At 46.1% G+C, this 27,464-nt stretch overlaps 1 protein-coding gene across 2 annotated transcripts in view; it reads right to left on the bottom strand.

Annotated features, from left to right (window-relative positions):
• atp8b1 (ATPase phospholipid transporting 8B1) overlaps positions 1-27,259 on the bottom strand; it is a 32,216-nt gene extending 4,957 nt beyond the window's left edge. Inside the window, exons 1-24 of one of the 2 annotated variants that reach the window (XM_030342249.1) lie at positions 26,848-27,259; positions 20,845-21,039; positions 19,986-20,083; positions 18,235-18,348; positions 17,402-17,500; positions 16,550-16,611; positions 16,286-16,358; positions 15,824-15,894; positions 14,938-15,020; positions 14,008-14,166; positions 10,477-10,565; positions 10,162-10,352; positions 9,949-10,033; positions 9,527-9,650; positions 9,116-9,159; positions 8,728-8,884; positions 8,321-8,509; positions 8,068-8,180; positions 7,629-7,793; positions 7,017-7,128; positions 2,473-2,548; positions 1,078-1,207; positions 713-841; positions 55-211 (exon numbers count right to left, since the gene is read on the bottom strand). In XM_030342249.1, coding sequence (XP_030198109.1) covers positions 55-211; positions 713-841; positions 1,078-1,207; positions 2,473-2,548; positions 7,017-7,128; positions 7,629-7,793; positions 8,068-8,180; positions 8,321-8,509; positions 8,728-8,884; positions 9,116-9,159; positions 9,527-9,650; positions 9,949-10,033; positions 10,162-10,352; positions 10,477-10,565; positions 14,008-14,166; positions 14,938-15,020; positions 15,824-15,894; positions 16,286-16,358; positions 16,550-16,611; positions 17,402-17,500; positions 18,235-18,348; positions 19,986-20,083; positions 20,845-21,019 — 2,695 coding nt within the window. In that variant the 5' untranslated portion in view covers positions 21,020-21,039; positions 26,848-27,259. The remainder of the gene's footprint in view (positions 1-54; positions 212-712; positions 842-1,077; positions 1,208-2,472; positions 2,549-7,016; positions 7,129-7,628; positions 7,794-8,067; positions 8,181-8,320; positions 8,510-8,727; positions 8,885-9,115; positions 9,160-9,526; positions 9,651-9,948; positions 10,034-10,161; positions 10,353-10,476; positions 10,566-14,007; positions 14,167-14,937; positions 15,021-15,823; positions 15,895-16,285; positions 16,359-16,549; positions 16,612-17,401; positions 17,501-18,234; positions 18,349-19,985; positions 20,084-20,844; positions 21,040-26,847) is intronic. The other variant, XM_030342250.1, reaches the window with a different exon arrangement.
• Between the last annotated feature and the right edge of the window lie 205 nt (positions 27,260-27,464).

Genomic DNA, 27,464 nt, shown 5'->3' on the forward strand with positions numbered 1-27,464 from the left:
CCATGCGCTGGCCACACTGTAGCAATAAACAGCATTTGAGCATGAGCCACTCACTCTTGATCATGTTGACGTCGTTGGCCCCGTCTCCGATGGACAGAGTCACAGCCTTCTTGTACTTCTTCACCAGCGACACCACGTTGGCCTTCTGCTTGGGGGTGACCCGGCAGCAGATCACCGCCTCACACTCACACGCCATGTCCACAAAGTCCACCTGCCATGCATTCACATCAAACCCAATATTACTCATACATTTAGGAACACTTTTATCTAAAGCAATTTGCAAGTGGGGCTGAGAACACGCAAAGCCTACATAGGAATTGGAGGAGCAATAAAAAGTGATTCGGTTTGAAAGATCCAACTGCAAATTGTATTTTGATAGGAATAGCGAGTAGTAAAGTTTTGTCAGTTTAAGTTCAAGGTTGTGGTATAGGTGTAGTAAGTCTACATAAGTGTGTGGTAAGGGTGTGGTTAGTGTGCATGAGGGTGTGGTAAAGGTTTAGTTAGTGTGCATGAGGATACGGTGAAGGTATAGCATGTGTACCTAAAGGTTGGTTTATTGTTTATTATGTATAGTAAGCGTACATTAGGATGTGGTAAACATGTCGTAAGCGTACATAAGGGTAGTTGGCTCATATTAAAAGGTACAGTAGGGGTAAATGGAAAGGTAGGGTTAGTGTGCAGCGAGGGAACAGTAAAGCATGGTCTGTCCCACCTGTCTCATTTCCTTTTCGAAGTCGTTGATTGGCTGTCCGTCCGTGGGGCTGGCGGGGAGAGTGCGGCGCCCGAGACGACGGAGACGCAGACGCCGCCGCTTCTTCTTCTTCTCATACAGGATCTCGTTCTGGAAACATCACACACCAACATGCTCAGAGGTACCCTTATACCATACACGGCGTGGCCAATCATCAAGAGGGGCGTGGCCTATCATCAATAGGGGTGTGACATCATCAAAAGGGGCTAGACCCATTGATAAAGAGGAGCATGGCTCATCATCTAAAACGGAGTTTGGCATATCACTCAGGGGGGTGTGTTCTATCACCAATGGGGCGTGGCCTATCTAGCGGGTGTGAGACTGACCAGCCATCCTCCGGTGATCACCAGAGCGTTTTTCCCTGCCTCGGGGAAGAACAGCTCGGCTGGTTTCTTCTTGTTTCCAAACGTGGGAGCAACGTTCCTCCTGAGGGCCTGACGCACCCGCAGCTTCTCACTGGAAACACACACAAACACACACGTTATCTACCTATCTATATACACAAACACACGCCTTATCCATCTATAGACACAAACACACACGTTATCTACCTATCTATAGACACAAACACACACGTTATCCACCTATCTATAGACACACACGTTATCCATCTATCTATAGCAGTGGCGGCTGGTGGTTTTTAAAGGGAGGGAGGAAGGACTGCACGCTTGGTTTCCATTGGCCTGCTCGCACTGTCGGTGTATGGTGGCATAAGAACGTGAGACTCAAGTTGTTTCAGGGTGTTTGAGAACTAAAGATTTTTAGGGAGGGATGGTTATAAGAATATAATTGAAACAAAGCCACCAGTGGCATCACTGTAATCTGAAAGCTGGTGGGCAGCATGTCTTTGAAATGGCCTTTTCCACTTGACACTTGTCGTAGCGTTTGGTTGCCCACTACTTTTGGTGATCTCGATTTTCCGAATTGGTCTACCTTTTTCTTTGGTCGCTAACTTAGCACTGTAACTCAATGATTGGAATGCTTAGAGTAATTAAACATGAACAATGTCCTCTGTTTCCAATGTTTCCATTGTACCGTTTATTCGCAAATATTAAAATCTCGTTTATCCTTCAGATGATTTCACCTGCTTTGCGTCTCTAAGCGGCAATGCAGGCAGAGCGAATACATTTTTGCGCGAATCAGACGCCTTAAGGTCACACCCACTCAGAGGAGGACTTTCCTCCTCTCTCCCATTGAAAGCCATGTTATTCACCGGCCGCCAGTACTTTCTGGGAAATGAATGGGAGACAACAGAGGCTGAGGGAGGACCTTCCTCCCTGAAGTAATTGTCAATAGGCGATAGGGGGTGCTAATGTCCCTTTACCCAGGGAAACGAACATATATTCAAAGGCATTAAAGAAGTCATATTTAAGGGCATTAATTCATTCCAGTAGTCTGACTGCGTAATCTATATTTTTTATTCTCAACAATGTTAAGGAGGATCTTCCTCCCTCTCCTCAATGGAGAAGCCTCCCATTCTATAGACACACACACGTTATCTATCTATTGATAGACAAAAACACACACGTTATCTATTTATAGACACAAACACATATGTTATCTATCCATCTATCTATAGACAAACACACACGTTATCTATCCATCTATAGGACACAAACACACACGTTATCCATCTATCTATAGACACAAACATGTTAGATAAGGACACCTACCAACACACGCCTTCTATTTATATTAGACACACCAACACCAACACTTACTTGACGTCTTCTCCGTAGTGGATCTTCATGTTGTCCGTCAGCAGCTGGCAGGAGAAGCCGATGTTCTCTGCAGTTTCTGGAACCACAAGACAACAAGTCCGTTTTGTTAAGGTGGAGGCTTATGTTAAGGTGGGGGTTATGTTAAGGTGGGGGTTATGTTAAGTTGGGGGTTATGTTAAGGTGGGGGGGGTTATGTTATGTTAGGGGGTTATGTTAAGGAGGGGGGTTATGGTCACAGTGGGGGGTATTGTTAGGGTGGGGGGGATATGTTATGTTAGGGTGGGGTGTTATGTTAAGGTGGAGGGTTATGTTAAGGTGGAGGGTTATGTTAAGTTGGGAGGGGTTATGTTAAGGTGGAGAGTTATCTTAAGGTGTGGGGTTATGTTAAGTTGGGAGGGGTTATGTTAAGGTGGGGGTTATGTTAAGGTGGAGGGTTATGTAAGGTGGAGGGTTATGTAAGGTGGAGGGTTATGTAAGGTGGAGGGTTATGTAAGGTGGGAGGGGTTATGTTAAGTTGGGAGGGGTAATGTTAAGGTGGAGGGATATGTTAAGGTGAAGGGTTATGTTGAGGTGGAGGGTAATGTTAAGGTGGAGGGTTATGTTAAGGTGGAGGGTTATGTTAAGGTGGGGGGTTATGTTAAGGTGGTGGGTTATGTTAAGGTGGTGGGTTATGTTAAGGTGGGGGGTTATGTTAAGGTGGGGGGTTATGTTAAGGTGGGGGGTTATGTTAAGGTGGAGGGTTATGTTAAGGTAGAGGGTTATGTTAAGGTGGGGGGTTATGTTAAGGTAATAATAATAATAATAATAATAAATTTAATTTAGAGGCGCCTTTCAAGACACCCAAGGTCACCTTACAGGGCATATAGTCATCATACATTTAAAAAAAAAAAAAAAAGACATTGTGTAAAAATAAATAAACATAAGCAATAAGAAATAAATAAAACAAAACAAGCCAAAACAAAACAAAAAAATAATCAAAACAGTGATCAGTTAGACGTTGTGTGCGAGTTTGAACAGGTGAGTTTTGAGCTGTGACTTGAAGGTTGTAATGGTGTCAGATTGTTTTATGTGTGGGGGGAGGGAGTTCCAGAGCCTGGGTGCTGAACAGCTGAAAGACCGGGCACCCATGAGTCGTGATGTGGGGATACATAGTAGTCCAGCAGAGGTTGAGCGGAGGGAGCGGGAGGGAGTGTATTCTTGGAGGAGGTCGCAGAGATAACTAGGGGCTAGGTTGTGGAGAGCTTTGTAGGTGAGGAGTAGGGTTTTGTATTGGATACGGTAGTGTACTGGGAGCCAGTGAAGTTGAATGAGGACAGGGGTGATGTGGTCAGATGATTTGGTGCGGGTGATGATCCGGGCGGCTGAGTTCTGAATGATCTGCAGTCTGTTGATGAGTTTGGTGGGGAGTCCGGTGAGGAGGGCGTTGCAGTAGTCTATGCGTGATGTGACAAATGAGTGAACTAGGATTTCAGTGCTGGATTGGGTCAGTGATGGGCGGAGTCTGGCGATGTTGCGGAGGTGGAAGAATGCAGTCCGGGTGATGTTGTGAATATGGGGTGCGAATGAGAGGGTGTTGTCCAGGATGACGCCGAGGCTCTTGACTTTGGAGGAGAAGGGTACTGGGAATCCATCGATAATTATGAGTGGAGCTGGGGTGTGTTGTGATTTAGTGAGGGTGGATTTGGATCCGATGAGCAGGGCCTCGGTCTTGTTTCCATTGAGTTTCAGGAAGTTCCTGCTCAACCAGCTCCGGATCTCTTCCAGGCACGTGATGAGGGAGGTGGGGGGGATGGCAGCGGTGGGTTTGGTGGAGATGTAGACCTGTGTGTCGTCAGCGTAGCAGTGAAAATGGACCCCATGGTGACGGAGGAGTGTGCCCAGCGGGAGGAGGTAAGTGGTGAAGAGGAGTGGACCCAAGACTGACCCCTGGGGGACACCCAGTGAGACACCTGAACACCCAGACTTGTGGTTGCTTAGTTGAACAAATTGTTGACGGCCGGTGAGGTAGGATGTGAACCAGGAGAGTGCAGCACCAGTGATCCCAATACCAGCTAGGCGGTCCAGGAGCAGAGGGTGGGAGATGGTGTCGAATGCTGCGCTGAGATCGAGGAGGATGAGAATGGTGAGTAATCCAGAGTCGGCTGCAAGGAGGAGGTCGTTGGTGATTTTGACTAGGGCTGTTTCAGTGCTGTGTTTTGGACGGAAGCCAGATTGGAACGGTTCGTGGAGATTGTTAATGTCGAGGTGGGACTGTAGTTGTGCGGCAACCACCCTTTCAAGTGTTTTGGAGATGAAAGGGAGATTGGAGATGGGCCGGTAATGGTTAAGGTCAGATGGGTCAGCACCAGGTTTTTTCAGGATGGGAGTGATGGCAGCCAGCTTGAGAGTGAGGGGTACAGTACCAGTAGTGAGGGAGGAGTTAATTATGTTGGTGATCATGGGGGAGATGGACGGAAGACATGCTTTGACAAGGGAGGTGGGAAGAGGATCGAGCTGACAGGTGGTGGTTTTGGCTTTGCGGATGAGTTCTGAGACGGTCTGTTCTGTTACTAGGGTGAAGTCAGAGAGGGAGCTGATGAGAGGTTGGCCAGAGGTGATCATCCAGGGTGGGTCATCAGAGGGGGTGCGAGATGAGGCCAGTTGTTGGTGAATGGTGTTGATTTTAGAGCTGAAGAAGTCAAATAACGCAGTGCATTGGGTGGTGGAAATATCTGGAGGGAGAGATTTAGGAGGCTGAAGTAAGTGGTTGACTGTTGAGAAGAGGACTCTGCTGTTGCCTGTACCAGTGTTGATGAGGTTGGAGTAGTATGAGGTTTTGGCAGTGGTGAGGGCATTCTTGTAGTGATGGAGGTGGTCCGAATACATTTGGCGGTGTACAGTGAGTTGAGTCTTATTGTAGAGTCGCTCCAGTCGACGACCAGTGGCTTTGAGCTGGCGCAGATGAGGAGTGAACCAGGGAGCAGTGTGGGTGAATGAGACTGAGCGGGTTTTCAGGGGGGCCAGGGTGGTGAGGGAGGAGGAGAGGCAGTTATTGTAGTGAGTCACCAGGTCAGTCAGGGATGAAGCTGGGGGAGGGTTGGGGTAGGAGCTGATCATGGTGGAGAGGTCTGTGGTGTTGATAAGTTTGATGTTTCTGAAGGAGATGGTCCGTTGTTCCTTGGTTTTGTGTAGTTGGGTATGAATGTCAAAAAGTACAGCTTTGTGGTCGGAGATGGGGAAATCAATGACATCAAGGTTAGTGGGAGTGATGTCAGTGCAGCAGATTAAATCCAGAATGTGACCTTTGTTATGGGTTGGGAGGTTGACATGTTGTGTGATGCCAAGACAGTCCAGAAGTGATGTGAAGTCATTAGCAAAAGTACAGGATGGGTTGTCAATGTGGATGTTGAAATCACCAAGGAGGATAACAGTGGGGGACATTGCACATACAGATGTAAGTAGTGATGAGAATTCATTGAGGAAAACGGCGGAGGGGGTCTGTAAATGGTGACAATGATAGTGAGTTTGGGGCCGGAGAGTTTTACAGCTAGACATTCAAAGGAGGAGTGAAGGGGGACTGTGACAGTGGTGACTTTGATGTTATCACGATGGAGGAGAGCGAGGCCACCCCCCCTCCCATTAACCCGGGGTTTGCTAATAAAAGAAAAACCTGGTGGGACAGCTTCATTTAGGTTGGAGAAGTCATTTGGTTGTTGCCAGGTCTCAGTGAGGCAGGGAATGTCTAGGCTCTGGTCAACAACAAAGTCATTTATCAAAAGGGCCTTATTACTGAGGGATCTGGTGTTCAGCAGACAGAGTTTCAGACAGGTGAGTGGAGTGTAGCAGGTTGCTTTGAGCAGAGGGGACAGGACACTGTGATTGACGGGACTGACCGTACGGGCTGTGCAAGGAAGGGGGCGGGGCCCAGTGGACCAGAAGGAGTGGATGTTTTTGTTGCTGGTGTGGGCGTACTGAAAATTCCGTCCAGAGCCTCGGTGGATGTATTTTGGTCGTTTGAGAATGTCCTGGTGGGATGCAAGCTGAGGTGGTTGGGTCCTTGAGAAGATCCGTAGACGTAACATCTCCGTTACCGAGTAACGGAGCGGCAGAGATGCGCTCGTTACGTGAGAGTCAAACATAGCGCAATCCAGAGGAACAGGTTAAAATCCACAGGTTGTGAAGTCGGAAGAAGCCAGCGGTAGATCCAGGCGATGGGTGGTGGAGGGTTGTGTTAAGGTGGAGGGTTATGTTAAGTTGGGAGGGGTTATGTTAAATTGGGAGGGGTTATGTTAAGTTGGGAGGGGTTATGTTAAGTTGGGAGGGGTTATGTTAAGGTCTGGGGTTATGTAAGGGTGGGGGGTTATGTTAAATTAGGAGGGGTTATGTTAAGGTGGAGGGTTATGTTAAATTGGGAGGGGTTATGTTAAGTTGGGAGGGGTTATGTTCAATTGGGAGGGGTTATGTTAATTTGGGAGGGGTTATGTTAATTTGGGAGGGGTTATGTTAAATTGGGAGGGGTTATGTTAAGGTGGGAGGGGTTATGGCCACAGTGGGGGGTTAAGTACCCTTCTTGTCTCCCGTCAGGACCCAGATCTTGATGTCGGCCTTGGCCAGGTTGGCGATGGTCTCTGGAACTCCGTCCTGAAGCTTGTCCTCGATGGCCGAGGCTCCAATCATCTGGAACAGGAGATAACCCGTCAGCCAATCGGAAGAATCATACGTCACATGTAATAAACTGGAGGTCAATGTACCAGAGCATGATTTAAACAGGGCAGTTAAAGGAACAGGTTGGCCCACATAGAAAGTCCTTCGAAAATTGAAAACAGTAATGTTCATAGCCATGGCTACTATAGACCAATACAACTATAATAATCATATACCATTGGTTGACAACAATGGTTTACAAAGCTTGAGCCTCACTTGAGATTCAGAAACACAAGGCTGTAGCAGTACGCAATTTGCTTAATCTATTCTAGATCAACCAAAAATTGTCTAGCTGCCTTAATTTATGAACGTTTCGAAATACAATTACAGTTAGAAGGCTTTGGTAGCTCTATGCATACGGTTTTGTCCCCTATGGCTTTCCTTCTTAGAGCACCATAGCCCTACCTACTCCTTAATAACAGCGTTTGCTAAATTTAATCAGGGTATAATAACTGATAATGATGTGGACGGACCAGTAAGTCGTTCTCGATCTGCTCGTAGACCTGGTCCAGGGCAGCGTCTCGGTCTCTGGTGGCTATGCTGGCGGCCGTGTGCTTCCTGGACCACTCGTCCCACTCGGCCTGGCTGATGTCCTTGTAGCACAGACACAGGGTCCGCAGGGTCTCGTTGGCGAAGATCTGGAGAGAATGAATGTAGACACGGACACACTCTTAACTCATGGAGATAAACGCACCCTTAACTCATGATGGTAATAAACACACCCTTAACTCATGGTGATAAACGCACCCTTAACTCATGGTGATAAGCACACCCTTAACTCATGGTGATAAACGCACCCTTAACTCATGGTGGTAAACACATCTTAACTCATGGTGATAAACACACCCTTAACTCATCAACTCATGGATCTAAAGTGAAGTGCAGCCTTGGGGGGGGGGGGGGTGGACTCACATCCAGGGAGGTCTGGGTGGTCTCCTGGTGTAGAGAGTGGGGGGAGAGGCGCTCGTAGATGACCGTGTCGGCTCCTTTACAGTACAGCCGGATACGGCCATCTGGGAACTTCACTGGAGAGACAAATGCATCACAATGTTCAGAAGGGCATTGTCTTTGGAGACCCTGGGTTTAAGAATGAGCTTTAGGTATGCCGCTTATGTCCGTGTGCCAGACCTGCAGACGGACGTGTGTGGGCGTGCAGTGTACTCACAGATGATGGACATGCGTTTGCGGTCAGAGTTGAAGTCCAGTAGGGCCAGCATCTGGTAGGTGGCCTCGTGGTCCATCTCCTTGATGGTGATGGTGTCCTGGGTGCGGTGCAGGAACACAAAGCCAAAGTTCCTGGCGGCCGTCACCAGAGCACCCTCGTCAGGAGAGGCAGCCTGGTACACCAGCTCACCTGGGACACACAAACCATTTTACCTTGATCACAGGGCGAATTACAGTGTTTCCAGAGCCATGTTATTAGGAGCAGGCAGGGGTTATGGGTCATCGTGGGCTACAGGTGGACTTGGGACACTGTGGATCGAATCCAGAACCTTTCGGCCACCCATTCCCCTAGCCAATGAATGAATGGATGGATGAATGAATGAATGAACGAATGCTTCTTCTCCTCACCTTCTTTGTGCTCCACCATGACGGTGTGGCAGAGGGAGAGCAGTTTGAAGAACTCCAGCGTCTCCTGATCCTGCTTGGAGCGGATGCAGGCCACCAGCGAATGGTCCATGAACTCGAACTTGGGGTCCGCGTACTGGTTCCAGCCGAAGTCCACCGGCTGCAGCACCAAGTATAACTCATAAGAGACCAAGAACCTCGTCTTAACGTGCACGTTTAGGTATACACTGTACTAGTGGCGAATGAACATTACCATTCAAAAAATGGAAAAGTGACAAACTCATTCATTTATCATTGTTAACATTGATAAGGACTTATTTGTACACAGCATGCCAGTATGTTTGAATAAACGTTGATGTTTTCATTAATTTAGTAATAACAATATCTTTACCCTTCCTCGGTCCAGTGCAACACCTTTAGCCGTCATGGGATTCCCTGTGAGATAAAGAATATAGATAAGGTCACCATCATAATTGAGAATCTAGATAAGACCTTATTAGCCATCGTGTAGTTACATCAGGAAGATAGCAGGTGGCAGTCCTCTCTCATACCATCACATTTCTCCCTCTCCTTTCTTACTATCCACTCTGGCACCACCTTTACTACCATGCCATTGGTGCTTTTTGAGGCACGTTTTCTCCCATCAGGTCTCAATGATGCTTATACTGTTTATCCAAACTATTTGAGAACTTAACTTTAGAACCACTGATTGAGGTTCTCGGAAGGTCCTAATAAATCCCCAATAGTGGTGCTGCTGGCCGTTCTCCGTCGTCCCTTACCAACCACGGAGAGAGGTTCTCACCGTAAGTCTTTCCACCGATGTTGCACTTCTTGAAGGCCATGATGTTCTGCGTGAGGGTGCCGGTCTTGTCAGAGAAGATGTACTCTATCTGGCCCAGCTGCTCGTTTAGGGTGGTGGTCCGAGCCTGGAGGAAGACAAGCGCTCAAAACAACGGTACAGGAGAACCAGTGGGGAGGAAGGGGAACTAGGACTGTGGACAGCCATTGTTCCTGTATCGGTCTTTGGTTTAGTATAAACGCACTGACAGCAATACCCATATAGTACATAGAGTACTACCTATACCTGATATTATATACAGTGCTACATATAAGAGTGCATACAGTACTACGTATACAGATAGTATGTATAGTACTACATAAACAGATAGTATGTACAGTAGTACATATACAGCTGGTATATGCGGACGGAGGGCGTGTCCATACCTTGGCGGGCGTGTCCTTCTCTGCGTAGTACATCTGCAGGTCCCAGTTGATGAATTTACTTTGACCCAGACGGATCACCTCAACACTGCACACACAAGACGCGTATGAGACTCACACTGGGCAGACCATAAAAACAACGTTATGAGTTGATGGGGAGCCAACTCAAAAGCTTCTTAATGACTAGACACTAATAATGCACATCGATATCCATACCTGACGTAGAGGGAGATGGGCACCATGGTGTTGAGGACGATGATGTAGCCCCAGAAGCTGAGGAAGCCTCTGTAGACGGAGCTCTGGTCCGCGCCATCATACAGGTACCAGGCAAGGGAGCCGATCTGCTCGTACCAGAAGCCGTGACCGATGGCCAGGCCCAGAGCCACCAGGATCAGCAGCGCGAAGATCTGACACGCCCAGGGGGAGGAGCGTTAAGAGAGGAGAGGTAGGAGAGGAGAGGTAGGAGACACTGGGAGAGGCAGATACGGCCTTGTGTTAAATCGGCACATTCAATGGCGACATCACACTTACGGAATAAACCATGTAGTTCATCAGGATGTCGATCTTGGTCCTCTTGAACCTGGTCTTACCGCCGTTCCTCATGATCTTGGTGTCAGCCCCTAGAGAACAGAGACAGAACCTCATTATTATCAGACTCAACAGGACCACCAGAACCATCTCATACAACACAAGTTTTCAGAAAATACTTTTACACTTCCACTAGCATAAAACTAGCTAGCATTCATCTAGGAACCAAATAAAACGTCACAGGAAACCATCACTGAAACTTGGCCCAAGCTACTGCCATTACTTCTAAAGCCTAAACTGCAAACTGGCAGTAGTGACAGTTGTAAAGGTTTGGGAAAAATGCATTGGGTTCTATATTAGGAGCAAGTCACATTTGCTTCAGCAGAGGGCGGATGTGATGGTCACCCAAAAATTAACCTCTTAGCTGACAAATCACTTCTGAGCCAGCTATATGGTAGCACAGAGGTTAATTGGAAGAATCCATCTGTGACACGCATGGGGGGGGGGAGAGATGCAGGATCAATGTTGCAGTCCTAAAAAATGGTTTCAACATTTATATTCATTATAAAAATATAAATTGTTAGTCCTTTTGGGCTTGCTCACTTTATTACAAATGTCCGAGATGAATTTGTGTGCCCGTTTGTAACCATCCGTTTAGCTTCTTGATGGTATGGTTGTTGGTCTTTGGGAAGGACACTAGTTAATTCCTTAATGCCTTACCATTGAACATGGCTGTTTTATGACCATGTCCATGACAGTTCCTGGCAGTGGTCTGATCAATCAGTAGTGCCACAATAGTATTTTAATTATTTGCCTAGCTTTGGTATATGCAGAATATGCGTGAGGACGACTGAGCGAGGTAGAGCTCCAGGTGCAGTTCAAGACCAACCGCTTGGATATGAGACCCAGGCTGACATGGAGAAGAAGGTGTGCAGTAGATGGGACTAAAGGACTTCAGGGTGAGGTTGCTGCGGGGCCAATAGTAACTGACCTCCCAAACATTCTTCGGGCCCACATAGTCCAGGGTGGAACAGGAGGCTGCACTCCGAAAACCAACAAAAGCAGTTTTTTCCTTCTACAGCTGCAAGTCAAGGCTTGCATCTCTCCGATACTAGAGTCGAACCAAAAGGAAACCAATCTAGGCGATCTTTCCACAATAAGGACATCCAACCCATATTGTATCCTGATGGGTCAGTCGTTGTTACTTATAGAACGTGGTTTAGACTGTTAACAAAGTAAGATGTTAATTTAGTATGCAAGGAATATGGGTCTGCTCCAGATATACTGTAGGAAAACCAATTCCTTTGTTTTCATATAGTTGCCTGTCTGTCTGTCTCCTACAGGAGGTCCTTCTCCTCAAGAGGAAAGGACCTGTGGCCTTGGCGGGGTTGGCTGGAAAAGCATACTGTTTAGACCTTGCGTATCTTACATGTCATGTTATGATTTCAACAATAATTTTTACTTTGAATTTGTTTGAATTAGAATTAGAAGCGACTAATGAATAAATGAAGACACTTTATTTTTTAACCAAATCTCGATATTCCTTTTTTTGTGCAAGACATCAGGCGTCGATCATATAACCAGTCAGCACCAGAGTGATCTACACCAGGAACAAGGTCAAGGAAATCGTAGTCACTATATATACAAACACTGTTTGGAAAGATACCTTTAAAATGTATTCATTTACAGAATACATGCCCAAAAATTTAACATTTAACGTATTCCGTTTCATCAGCCAATCTGAGTATTGTATTCTGAATGCTTGGATTACTTCCACATTGAATTCCATTTTCCAATTCCAAGTGTAGGAATGCGGCATCAAATCCTGCTACCTAAACAGGCCTATTCTGCTGTCTTCTTCTGTTTAAACTGGCTGAATGTGTTAGGCCCAAGTCTCCCTGAAAGTGCACTATTTTCTATAATTTGCTGTAGTGGAACAAAGACTATTAGGTTCATGCGAAAGACATTTGCCATTACATCTAAATTTTTTGCAAAGGCGTCTCCTTTAATTTGATTTAAATTGTTACTAACGGAATACAGTTGGCTATAATTTGTATTCTGAATTCGTAACGCCGGTACAAGTATTCCGTTACTCCCCAACACTGTATACAAATGACTGAACCCCTTTCGAGGCCTTCTAATCAGAGTCCGAATTAATTATTATGTGGGCAGGAAGGCCACCTCAAACAAATGTGTCATGCAAACACCTCAAAATTTGTTTTCAGTTCTTGCGTGGCGTTTATAGATGCGATGTTGAGCATCAGTTTGCGATGGATAAACCGCTTAAGCGGTGGATAAACGGCCAAAAGCCAAGTGCAACACCTGACTCTGGCAGTAATCAGTGCCTGGTGCACAGAGATCTAGGTGAACAATTATAAACTCAATACAGCTGTAGAGAAAATTAAGATTTCAAAGATTCCAGCACACACTTGTGAAGCCATTGCAACCATCGAACCAGGGGTTTCTCTTCTATTTACAGATCCCAGTCAGTATCATGGAGCTACAGGTAGCAGCCAAACTCTAGCTCCCCGTTTACCAAAGGCGGGTTAGTAGGGAGGGACCGAGGGACAAAATAACAGCACCAGGGATGAGCATTCTTGCCAGGGGGTATTCTCCACCACCAGCAGGGATCAGCCAAGAAGCCTGTAGTGCCTTGAATGGCAAAGAGTATCCTATCTCTTGGTCATTCAATTCCGCGGGCTGGTCACCTTGGGAAGGGTATAACAAATGTCCACATTCAACGTTGATATCACCGGCCTGGCTTGAATAATGATGGTCGACCAATGCTGCAGGAGGGGCCCTCAATGCAAGTCGACCACAATAAAAGGCCCAATCAGAGCTCCCATACAGACTCTTCCCATCGTCAGTTATCCCTTTGAACACCCTGCCCTCAAATTCTCCCACCAACCTGGGTTTAAGACACACTCCATTGGGATTCACTTCAATTCAGTTAAGATCCAATTCAGTGAGCTGAGAATGCGGTCATAAGACATAGAGACTACAGGGTTACAGAACATCTCCTGGTGGCACTGAGGAAGAGATAGATCTGATGCAGTCCCACGGGCACAATAGAGACCTCTAGGTTTTATGAGAATAGGATAATTGTACACCCCCGTTGTCCTGGTAAAGAGAAAGATAGCACCATTTGGTAGTGTATTGGTTTCAGGTATTTCTTCTCCATTATCAAATTGAATTCTTATCCAACTCCAAAGCGATTTTCCAGTGACGAAAGAAGGCGGTATTGAATGGCAAATCCTAATTTGCATCTGCTTATCTCAATGGCGTAATCATTTACAGCAGCAGAACTGAAATAAAAGCATGTAGGATGTTGCGCCATCTCTATAACCGTGTAGGCCTTGTTACTGGTAGCACACCATCAGAAACCACAGACAGACCTCCGGTTGTAAGCATGCGTTTGTGGGGACTGTGGCTTTTGCCAGCTTACCTGATGGTTGTAAGCCTGTGTTTGTGGGTACTGTGGCACCTGGCCGCAAACCGATTGCTGTAAGCCGGTGTTTGTTGGGACCAACGTACCTGCAAATATCACCAGGCCATGGCACACGTCTGTGTTGCGGATCTTGCAGCCTCTGAGCAGTATGTTGTCCAGGTCCACGGGGTAGCTGTGTCGGGACCATTGCATCGTCCCCGTGAATTTATCCAGCCGGTTGTTTGGCTCCTCACAGTCAATCATGGCTGTGGAGAGGTGAGAGAAAGACGTCAAACCCAAACAGAGACCCAATCTGTCCTCGCTAGCTTAAAATGAGCAATATATGGCTAAGCTGGGAGAAGTAGCCCTGAACTTTTTCTCTGCATGTCGTATGGGATCTAGTAGGCTGACGGTAGAAACACATGCATCTTTATTCATGAAATAAAGTCCTTTTTTAGTTATCAAAATTACTGTTAATATATCAAATGGGATTTAAAAAGCACACACACAGATGCGTGTTACATGGGGAGACCTACACACAACATAATCTGAGGACAAAGAGACCTTATCAATACTGTTATCTACTCTAGATAGTCAGTGGGCTAAATGTGTGCTTATCATTGTGTGCATTGGGTAGCGTTTGTGTGCCCAATGACAAATGCCAGTTAAACACTGGCAATACCATTTTCCTTTTCTATACCCAAATCGATGATCCTACTTTTATGATACCCTACTATCCCAGAGCATCCCATAACCGGTGTCCCTGTGAGGAGGCAGACTTCTGACTTCTTAAGAGAACTTTAAGAAGCTTGTTTCGTGTCATCTTTGCATTTCCTGTCCTACCCAGAGTGTATTGTACTACTTATTTGTTTAGCGTCTCTGCCTCGGTGCCACTCAAACATGACGCAGAGAGAAGACAAAAAGGAGGAATTAACAGGATGGGAAACACAAATGAGGGTTGAAAAGCAGAGGGAAATACAGATGGACAGAGAGAGGGGTGAACAGAGATAGGACAGACGGACCGACGTATTGTGTACCATCGAATTGGGCCAGCTGGTGCTCCTGCTGAAGCTTCTCGTCTGTGATTTTCAGAGCCAACTTGAACTTCAAGTTGGTCTCTCTGGAGACAGACAGACAGACAGGTTGTAAGACAGACGGCACAGAAGACAGATGAGCATAACAACAAGTTAGGCAGAGAAAAGCCTTAATCTAGAGATAAGCAAGTAGCTTAAAACTGTATTTTAGAATGTACCTTGTTGAATTGGGTGAACATGAGATACAAACGACCACACAGAAGGTTGGATGTTATCAAATCAATGTCTTCTATAAATGTGACTTCTCAGAGACTTCTTATGGTCATTAAGTGACTCTAGACATTGGGAAGCGTAGTTTCCTTTTTTCTTCAGGTCATGAAAAGTTTCTGGAATGTGAACAGGTGGAGGCGTTGTGAGTGCATCAGTTTGTTGTATCAGTGGCTCGGTACAGAGCTATGTTTCTTTGTTCTAAGCGATGGGGGAGCGGCCTCAAGCCCTTTGTTTTGGTCCGTTGGTCTTGACCCACCTCCTAGTTCAATAAACATGTCCACTATCCCATATCGACGGCCAACACAAACACATTAAGAGAGCTTATGGAAGCCTGCTTATGTTCTCTCCTGGTTCAACATGGAGAACAATCGTCGTTATGCACTGTGTTCCTCCGAGACGTCCACGTACTAAGAATCCACCTCAACTAACTAGTGACAAATAATAAACTGTAATCCCTCTAGAAATTCTTCACATTTCACTTCTCCCACGTACACGGTAAGAAACCCAAAAGTGTCAGAATGGGTTGGGGGTGAGCTGGGTTAGGGGGTCCAACAGCCCAGCACAAGGTCTGAGAAGCACAGCGACCCGAGCCTGATAATATCTGGGGGCTGGGTCTTACCCGTCGAGCTCGGCCGTCTCAACGTAGCACAGGCTGTTGGGGTTGGAGCTGGACAGCATGAGGATGTCGGCCTGGGGACAGAGGATCACGCAGTGTCAGGAGGCTTCACACACTTACAGCAAGCGGACACAATTCCTCGGCTCAAAAATAATGATACATTTTGATAAAAAATAGATAATACAGCAAAGCACTACAAATATGAGTTATCGGAAAATATGCTTTATACACAAACAGTGATGTAAAACATCTAAACTATAAAGAGCCTCAGATGCTGGGATAATATTCGATACCAGAGGCACGCGTTTGCAAGAAAAAAAAGTAAAAGATTTCCTTTGGTTCAATATCATTATTCAAGGTCCGTCGATGTGTGTCAATGTGGGCCACCCACACGTCAAGCACCTCGGCTCAGATGAAAGGCGGTATAAACAACAAATGATTATTATAATGAGGAAGTTGACCTACTGGCACAAAGTCGTTCTTCTTCAGCCTGACCACGTCCCCGACCTGCATGTCCATCCACTTGGTCTCCTGAAAGCTGAGTAGAGGACAACCACGGTTACAAGGAGGCTTTATTGACTCGTTTGTTGCCTATAAACCCTTCATCGGTCTCACCTACATGCAGACAAGCTTTGCTCGCATTAAAGAAGTTGCTGAATGGATCAAATTTCAAGCTCTGAATTTTTAAAACTACCATTTGCAGGATTTGATCACATGATGTAGTTTTACCCTCCATCTAGAAGCACTTCAGTCTTCCTGTTGTTGATCTCCTTGTCCATCCGGTGGCGGGCCTGTAGCACAAAGCAACAGCTCTCAAACCATGCCAACACATAGTCTCACACAGACATCAGCATGCAGTCACTTAGCCAACGAACTCTACAAACATATCCATAGATTAATGAGGAATCTGTGAGCAACGGGACAAGAGTTTGGCATCAGAAACGTTCGGTTGCATGCAGGTAAACCGTCTGTGTAGAGAGCAACAACTTCTGAACCCATCGGCCATCATCTGAATATCTTCATCGCTTGTTTTCCCAAGAGCTAAATCACCATCGGACAAGACCGAGTTTTTCTGAGAATACTTAGCTACTTGTTGAGGCAGAACAGAAAAAAAAAAAATATTGTTCAGGTTCAATGGATTGTGGGGGATAGTAAGAGGAAGTTAAGTAAGGTTTGGCTCAGGTAAGGAGAATAGCAAGTCCTCTACCAGGTAAGATATGGTTAGGGTTAGGGTCAGATCATATATTGAATGTGCGCCAGTCAATATAAATCCGTTTTCACGGATTGCGCCTACAGCTTTCTTCCTGGACAGTTGGCTACATTAGTCCCTTAATTATTCCAAAGATTTCTGGAAAATAATGTCCAGGGGAAAAAAATCCCAGCAGAAATGGTTAAATATCAGTTGACCCAGCAGCTAAGACAAGGTCAAGTTAAGGGTGAAGTACCAGTTCATCTACCAGGTAAGATAAGGTCAGGTTAAGGGTGAGGTACAAGTTCGTCTACCAGGTGAGATAAGGTCAGTTAAGGGTGAGGTACCAGTTAGTCTACCAGGTGAGATAAGGTCAGGTTAAGGGTTTGTACCAGGTCGTCTGCCAGGTCCTTGATGGCGGTGATGCTGAGTACCAGGACCAGCGGGACCAGGGTGGTGTACCATGGGAGCGTGGTGATCTCTGGGATGATCTGACAGGAAACAGGAAATGAGGACCTCACACGCAGGAAACATGACGCGTTGCTTTCACCCAACTCCTTAGTAACATCAAATTAACAACGATATCCCAATGCCTAAACATTCACTCATTATCAACTTAACCATCCGCCCATGTCAATGTGTTCTTGTTAAATGGGCCATCGCAAACCCCAAAATCTAAAAAAGGTAATCCTTGCAATGCACCATGGAAATTCATTATCGTGCGTTATTATACTTTCACCTGAGGCCGACGCATGCTCCAGTAACAACTCAGTTCCTCATCTACTAGTCCATCCGTTCCAGAGACAACACACAATAAATCAGTTACTCCTCCTTTGATTCAACCACTGGTCCCAATGATTTACACACTGTGAACCCATCAATCCATCCGTCAGCCACCCACCCTTATCCCTCCATGGGCCCAACCAGACCTCCGCACACATAACCACCCATCCTACAGGACGATGTGTAGAACGGAGGTCACCGCCCTCCCGTCCCATCATGTACGTTGATCACATGACCTCCATATTGAAAGCAGATGGGAAAATGCAAAGCGAAAGCAATGCAAATGTTGCTCGGTATGATGTCAGAGATCTGGTAATCAGATAAAGGTCAATCCAAAACGATTAGAGGGATGGCGTCCGAGTTAAAAGGGAGTGTTACCATTAAGATCCGCTGTAGATAAGGCCAGGGACAATAAATGTTAACATCAATCTCTATTACATACCTGCAGGATGAGCAGGGCCAGGAAGTAGAGGTTGGCAGCCCTCTTGAACTGCTCAAACAGGTTGAGTGGGATGAAGGTGATGGCGTTGTACTTGTAGGTCTTGATGCCGTTCCCCTGGTGCCAGAAATTAATTAGAAACACAATATTTGACTCATGACATTATGTCAATCATAATTTTATAACGACTAGACTATGAAGTCACTATTCAGACACTTCTACCTAAAGTGACTTCCTTCATACAGGTCATCAATGTTAATGTTATCAATGTAAGTTATTCAGGAGCAGGTAGGGGTGTAGGCTCACACCTGTCTAAAGGCAGATGGGACATCCGGGATTGAACCCAGATTGACCTCAGCATGAATCCAGGCTTCAAATTGGATGATTTTCCCATCCTCTAAAAGGGTGTAGAGGAGCGGCTTTATAAGATACTTTAACCTGGAAGTCTGCTTAGTCACTGTTCCAAAATCTCAATGAGCGAAATGATGTCTGCTTGTCATAATAAAAAAAGTCATATTAGACTGGCATCTCACTTGGAAAAAAAACGCAAATGTTCACGGCCTACATTCTAGCCCAAGACTCATAACCCTCATCCTTCCCTTAACATAAGACTCATATCCCCCATCCGTCCCTTAACAACATAAGACTCATAACCCCATCTGTCCCTCAACAACATAAGATTCATTAACCCCATCTGTCCCTTAACAACATGACTTCTAGACTCATTACCCCATCTGTCCCTTAACAACATAAGACTCATAACCCCCCATCTGTCCCTTAACAACATAAGACTCATAACCCCATCTGTCCCTTAACAACATAAGACTCATAACCCCATCTGTCCCTTAACAACATAAGACTCATAACCCCATCTGTCCCTTAACAACATGACTTCTAGACTCATTACCCCCATCTGTCCCTTAACAACATAAGACTCATAACCCCCCATCTGTCCCTTAACAACATAAGACTCATAACCCCATCTGTCCCTTAACAACATAAGACTCATTACCCCCATCTGTCCCTTAACAACATGACTTCTAGACTCATTACCCCCATCTGTCCCTTAACAACATGACTTCTAGACTCATTACCCCATCTATCCTTTAACCACATGCTAAATAGTATAAAGTCACCGACTGACATACTGGGTCACAGAGCAGGAAACAGACCTGATATTCCCCAGTTAATCTTTGTCCATAAACCATGTACGTCAAACATTGTCCTAGGGCGGTTCGCTTGAATGGGCTGACGACATGGAGCCGTTTGTCATTTAGAAAGCTCTTTCCTGTAGTTTTGTCAACATTGGGTTTTGCTGAGGTCTTGAATCTAAAACCGGTTTGACCGAAGAACCAGCTGATTGCTGGGGTGGAAAGGCGAGGGTCAGTGTACGCAGATGGCAAGAGCTTTGTCTCCAGACCTCATTGGCCAAGTTGACCTTGTGTTATTCTCTTCATTCAAGTTCTAACTTTGATTGCAAAGGAAAACTAAACTTAGAGTTTTCTATAAGATGGTTGAAGCTCACAGAAACTATCGAGTTAGAAATGGCAGGCCTGCATACCAATAAGTACACCAGTGGAACCGGATAAGCTTCAACACTAATAATAGGTTCTGTTTGATCGCCAGTCAACTCCTTAAAGATCACATCCAACCATCTTTCATCCCCCACCCCATAACACTGTTTGATATGAGAATCCACCAGGATATCATGTTGAATCGAGTTCTAGAATAAGATTGCAGTAACATTGTCTTACAGAGTACTTGCTCTTCTTGATGCACAGGAAGACCTTCCTCTGGAACTCAGGGAGCTGGTGGTACGCACGGTCATTGGACTTCACGCTCCAGCCCAGATCTAGAACAACAGACAACAGATACACACACACACACACACACAAATCACTCTCCAGCCCAGATCTAGAACAACAGACACACACACACACACATCACGCTCCAGCCCAGATCTAGAACAACAGACAACAGATACACACACACACACACACATCACGCTCCAGCCCAGATCTAGAACAACAGACAACAGATACACACACACACATCACGCTCCAGCCCAGATCTAGAACAACAGACAACAGATACACACACACACACACACACACACACACATCACGCTCCAGCCCAGATCTAGAACAACAGACAACAGATACACACACACACACACACATCACTCTCCAGCCCAGATCTCGAAACACAGACGTCACGCTGAAACACAGACACACGTGTAAACACTTGTATTTAGCCCTTCAGAAACTGATACTGGGGATTCAGCCCCCCCACTAGACACCATTGGGGGACTCACCCCCCCCCACTAGACACCACTGAGGGACTCACCCCCCCCCCACTAGACACCACTGAGGGACTCACCCCCCCCCACTAGACACCACTGAGGGACTCCCCCCCCCCCACTATACACCACTGGGGGACTCACCCCCCCCCCCCACTAGACACCACTGAGGGACTCACCCCCCCCCCCCACTAGACACCACTGGGGGACTCACCCCCCCCCCCCACTAGACACCACTGGGGGACTCACCCCCCCCCCACTATACACCACTGGGGGACTCACCCCCCCCCACTATACACCACTGAGGGACTCACCACTAGACCTGGTGTCCACAGGGGGCTGGGCCCCAGGTTCGTGCTCCGGGGGCTCCTCCGGCTCCCCCTCAGAGCTGGCGTCCAACTCGTCATCGGTCTCGTCGTCGCTGTAGGGCATGACCTCATCATCGGGCCCCAGGGAGCCGGTGGAGTCGGCCCGCTGACGCTGACTCATCCTGGCAGCTCAGGGGTCTGCTGTGGACAGACGGAGAGACAGAGGTCGGAGTGATCGTCATTAATACCTCAGTGGTAATATGGCAGAAATTAACCCAACATTTTACGTTCAACTATGATTATTATTAGGCCTACATATCATATAGATACTTTGATGGTGGAAGGTAGCTGATCCCCTTTCCCCTATAAGTTAGGTGTTATGTGGCGCCAGTGAGTGGGTTCACTCTAATCTTATCTGAATTACTTTTGAAGAATATGCCGACATGCACACATGTACATCATCTATCTGTTAGGTTAATGTAGGTTAATGTATGTTCAAAAGGTACAGTTATGGCCTAGAAAACATAAGAATATGCTGACATGCACATCATCTATCTGTTTGCATAGAGGTTAAAGTATGTTCAAAGAGACAGTTGTGACCTAAATAAACATGTGATCTAAATCAATACTTTAAGTAAGGCTAACTTTGTATTATGTAATGATTGGGTGTATAAGGAGCAGGACGAGAATCATTCTGGAGTGTCTTTGCAAACCTCACTGGGCTTTGTTTGTTGCTTGCTTACGGGTAGCAATAAAGTCTGTCAATACTTGATCCGGACTCCCCGATTCCTCATGTTTTTAGTTCGGTTAAGTGATAGATAATTCGGTTATAATTTCTACTACAGTAACAAGGCAAATGTTTCACAAAGTAATATATCAATATAAATTCGGAGGCCGACTAGATATTATCCATACGGTCATACATCCATACTGGGACTAGCAACTTCCAAGACTCAAAAAAGACCAGACCACCATTTTGACAGATTAACTATAATCTGTTTCATAAACCACATTGAGAGACATTCTAACGTGATAATTATATTGATTGACACATTGGGAACTATTGGTTCTTCTAAAAATCACACCTATAAAATCCTGATCGACCCCGTCTACCTTGAAGATGTGTTTGGTTTTATATTATGGAAGAAAGAAAATTGTCATTAAACTGACCTTTAATAGTTAACCATTCAGCAGACATATTTATCTAAAGGGATTAACAGTTGATTTGTCATTAAGAGCATGTAGGGTTAAGATATTTGCTCAGGGATGCCTCCAGGGAGACTGATAAATCACATTACCTTTAGACTAGTACAATACCCTAACCAGTATACTAGGCTGCCAGCTTCAGCATCTAGCCCCTGAAGAGACCCCACACACACACACACACACACACACACACACACACACACACACACACACACACACACACACACACACACACACACACACACACACACACACACACACACACACACACACACACACGTTCTCCAGCGCATTGCCTGGGGCGGTTTAAGGTGAAGTGGCTCCCAGGCCTATTTATTCCACTCCTCATCAACATTTCATTCTCCACCTCAAACCTGTCTCCTCAAGCCAGTCCTAATTTCCCTACTGCATTGCATAAGGAAGCACGTACGCCAAGTGTTGCTTATTTTACATTGTTCCTGCTGACTTGAGTGAACAGCCCTGTGCCGTGTCTGTAATGTGCCACGCCCAATGTGTTGAGCATCTGTACAGGTGTGGGATGTGTGTTCTGCGGTTTTGGGTTTTGCGGTTGAAAAGTTGTACGTGCACATGGGCTGGACTTCAGGTACGCGAGATTGGCGGCAATTGAACAAGCTACCGATGGTTTGGTCAAATTCCCGAGCAGCCAAAGTGTGTCCAAACAGCCAAGTGATTCCAGGAGATGATTCAGATGACACTGCTGCTTCCATTGACCTGGGTGTGGTGGCGGCAGCCATAGGAGGGTTGTGAGTGGCAGGTCTATATTTAACAAAAAGATTCTTCTACAAATGTCAGCCTGTCCAACAGGAAACCCAGAGAGCTGTGACAAGACAGCAGCATCACTGCTCACCTGGCTATTGTTACTGCAGCTATGCATAGCATGCAGCCGAACACACACACACACACACACACACACACACACACACACACACACACACACACACACACACACACACACACACACACACACACACACACACACACACACACACACACACACACACACACACACACACACACACACACGCTATTAACCCCCCCCCCCCCCATACAACCATTGCCTGACATTGTTTTTAAAGTGTGTGAGTCTGGCAAGTGAGTCTGGCACCTGAACATTTGCATAGAGTCCTTTTGCAGAAAGCTGTATTTATAGTGACGTGTGGCCCACCACATGTAGGGATGCACGGATGGTTAAGTTCTGGGCTGGTACCGATGGTAAAAATAACAAGTCAGCTTATATCCGTCAGCACTTCATCACACTGCCTTTGAAAGAGCTACAGCACATGTATAAGACAACCTTAAACCTTCTTTCACGTGACAAAATTCTCTGTGAATAGTAACTCAATATGGAGGAAACACTACTGATAAACATTGACCGCTGCCCTCACTTAATCCCATCCTATTGGCCGTTTATCCGCTGATTATGGTGTGTTGGAGATGCCCCGTACACCATCCGCACAAGTTACTAAGTGGAAAATCTCCCCGCTTTTTTGCGGCATTTCACAAAGGCACGCCCCCTTTTGGTCGTTACCACTCTGGATTCTGAGAGAGTCAGAGTTCAGTGAGATTGACCAGACGTCTCGAGAAACAATATGGCTGCACCCGTAAAGAGATGGATTTTCTTTGTATTTGTACAACGTTGGTCATTTTAAATGCTCTTACACACTTGATGACATTGCTGCTTTAATCCGGTCACCAATTTATGCATTGCACGGTCTTGCTGTGCATGCAATACAATGTAAAGTTGTGTTGTTTGTTTTCGGGCTGGTTTGCTAAAAAGGCTAATGTAGCTGACAATAACAATGACTAGCCAAAGACATGACCTAATCACAAAGACAAACAGGAACACTATAAGTACTACAAGCCAGGAAATAACGTCACAAGAGCAATTTGTGTGGTTGGCGTACGAGGCACATACCATTATCTGTTGATAAAGCCACGCCTCCTAGCGACCCCGTTGCCTTTATTCTACTTCCCCTTCAGACTCTAGTGTGGACTGGATCAACAGGTTCTCTGATGGATCTGAGGGGCGTTCCCCTAAATGTCATGCAACCTGAGAGCCTACCTGGCCAGGTAGACAGGTATGGCTCGATGAGGGGACGCAATGACACAGCATTTTGACCTCTGACCATATTGTATTCAGTATTCAGGTATTTAGGCTTTGCATCATTGTAGGAAATTGGAATTTTAACAATCCGGGGAATACGCTGAGATGTAAAGGCAGTGTGTCTGTCTTTGTGTAATCCGACACCACCATCACAGTCATCCCCCACCCCCTTTTAAATAGTTAACCCCCCCACCCCCACCCCAGTCCCTGTAGACTGGCCTCATCACATTCTCGTATAAACACTGTTGGTTGCCTAATTCAGTTTGAATGATGCCACAGAAAATATCATACAAGAGGTCTTCTGCCATCCTGGCTTCAACCCTTGAGCAAGGGTTTTCTAGACGCAAGATGAATCTTGCCATAGTTTAACAGAAGCAGACCGTAGTAGTTCGCTCTCCGATAATGGAGAGGAACAGTGACGGGGTGAGCTGTATGAGTGGGGACAGAGGCAGTGTGGGTAGGTAACCCAGGGGTACGGAGCAGGAAGTTCTCCGATTGGCTGCAGGGTTCAAGACCAGAATGGCGGATTGAAAGTTGGATTGTAGCGGTGGTAGAACCCACCCACCCACACACCCACAAAATTAGGGATGTATTAAGATCAAACACTCATATTGCCGAGTGGTCCGAATCCAGATGGAAGGTACTTTTGTTTTGAAAGAGTATCCCTCTAAACACAGCCTGCTGGTGCCTTTGTCCACCTGATACGTGTATAAACATTGGCGACTTCCAGCAACAAAGGGGGACATCAGTTGGAAGGTAGAGCTGCCCAATATAGCTCCTTCATATATCAATGCCCAGGAAGAAATACAGCAACGGCCATGTATTGAGTAACCGCCATTTAGTTGAACAAAGCTAATGCTGTCCCCTCTCTACCACCCCAGGGAGAGGGGACAGCATTACAACAGCTCTATCCATTCTGTTAAGGACGTCAGCTGGACTCAGTTACTAAAGGAAGCTAAATTAAAACTAAAACAACAACTACTGAATAGCTAGAGGCGCACTAGTTTAGCGGTCAACGTGATCAGACTCCCAGGCAGAGGGTTCTGATAGGACTCCGTGCAGCGCTGCAGGGGTACATTACGGTGGTAATAATAATTAAAGTAGTGTTCAACAGGTTGCCTCACAGCAGGGTTCCAGTCAATTAGCTGCAGCTGAGTTTCCTCTGGTTCCCCAGAGAACAGCCCTCTTCCTTCCCGGCAGCCCTACCTGCTCTTTTACTCACGCCCCACTGCCCACAGATAAGTCATACGATAACCTGTGGGTCAAATGTTTCAGTTCAGATGAGGTTGTATGCATTGGTGAAAAGATATTTAAATGGATATGAACTGCATGCAAAATACTGCTCCCTCCTTTTAGAGCTCCCCGTTTAAAGTATGGACACCGTTTCAAGTGGGCAAGTACCTGAAGACAGAGCTTCCAGAGTCCGGATCGATGACGGACATTAAATGTAATGAAAAGATAAAAGCCAATAGTTCTGAACAAGCCATGTTTGTTTAAACTGTTGAAATAATAGGGGACATGACATCTAAGCGAACTGACCCTTGTGAAACCCGTGCCATGCCCTTAGTCGTATCGCTACGTCATACTTCTCAGAGATGAGGAGTGCTGTTCAAGGAGAACATCGATAACATTTGCCTTGGAGATCAGGATTCAAATCCTGATGGAACATTTCCCTAATCAAAAGGAGTGCACTTCCTGCCCCAGACGCCCAAACAGTCAGATTTTAAATAATGTTTTCATGTGGTTTCTCCAGAAACCTCCACTAAATGAGTTTAACCCGACACTGACGCCAGTAGGCATCAGGTATATCAGTTACAGTCACTGAGACACTGGAGCTCACCTCGTGTGAACGGAACCAAACACAGCGCACACTGGCTGTGTTCCCCTCAACATGCAGGGAAACATCCGTCTATCTCCATATACCTGTCGATCTATCTCCATATACCTGTAGATCTCTATCTTGATATAGGCTACAGTAGGCCTACCCGTCTCTATCTTTACCCTGAGACGTCTGGCCCCTTCAGGGTGGAGGAGATACATACCGACACCGCCTTCACATGCTCAACACTTCCTGAAGTGTCCTTTTGAAAACAGTAACAAACATTTGTTGAGTAACAACAATTCAAGATTCTGTGTCACTTTATAAGGCCCATATATTCAGTCATTTGTCTAACAAACCAACTCTCTCATTTACTAGTAGCCGTTTTACTTTTACAATTTCTTCACCTCATGTTCTTATTCTCAAATGTTATTAACCCCTAAACGATTGTTTCGACCCCCAACCCCCGCCCCTGGTACACATGAAAGGAGGCTTTCCTTCACTATTTCGTTTGCTACAGGGACGACTTTAGTCAGTAGTTTCACTTCCAAATCCCACATGGAATGTTAGTTGTAAGTGGATGTTCCTCCCAATCAGAAAGCCATAACCCGCTGGTGTTGGTGGACACAAGAAGCACCAACTCACACGTGTAAATATATTACAACCAAACACACACATCCTGGCCAGAGGGGGTGGACGCGTAGAGGCGTCCGTGATACCTCGGCTAACTTCCCACGGAGAGACGGGGAGAGAGGTGGAAAGAGAGGGAGACCTACAGAGCCAGTCTGGGGGTGAGGTGACAGCACGAAGAGGTGGCTCCATTTTTCCACTATTAAACGCAACGACTGTAAGAACTCACCTATGCAGCTTGAATTGTCGTACTCGGTGTGTTTTCCTTGAGTTTGTAGCCTCAGTCGAGCCGCGTTGTGTCACCGTGTCATCGTGTGTTCTTCTTCCTCCTCGGTGAACTGTGAGCAGTAGGTAGCGTCACTCCCTTAACCCGGAGAACCGGTTCCACGGGACCGCTTGTTATTGAGGAGGACGACGAGGCGTTACGATGAGCCGTAAATTTGAGACGCTACCTGTGAGGAGACGAGCCCCGCGACCAGTGAGCTGCTCGGTGATACTGTGTGGACAGGTATGCTCGATCACGTGACGCGGCCAGGTAAAGGTGTGTGTTTTAATTCCTGAAGGAGCGCACGGGTCTTTTGCATAAAGATACCTGCCGCCTCCCTCCCGTCTAGTTCCTTGTTGATTTACAGGCAACACACTGTTTTATAAAAGTAACCACATCATTATTTGACCATTTTATGAATTATGAAAACTGTTGATTTCAACATGTAACACGATATTCATATTTTGAAAACACATATCATATTCCTTAAAATGTTGAGTTTAAACATTCAACCAGGATATAGGTGATCCGTCGCGGTGGCCCCCTGGTTGTAAGGAGAGAGGACGTGTGCTGTCCTGATT

The sequence above is a fragment of the Gadus morhua genome, chromosome 19, assembly GCF_902167405.1.
Source record: "Gadus morhua chromosome 19, gadMor3.0, whole genome shotgun sequence".
NCBI lineage: Eukaryota > Metazoa > Chordata > Actinopteri > Gadiformes > Gadidae > Gadus > Gadus morhua.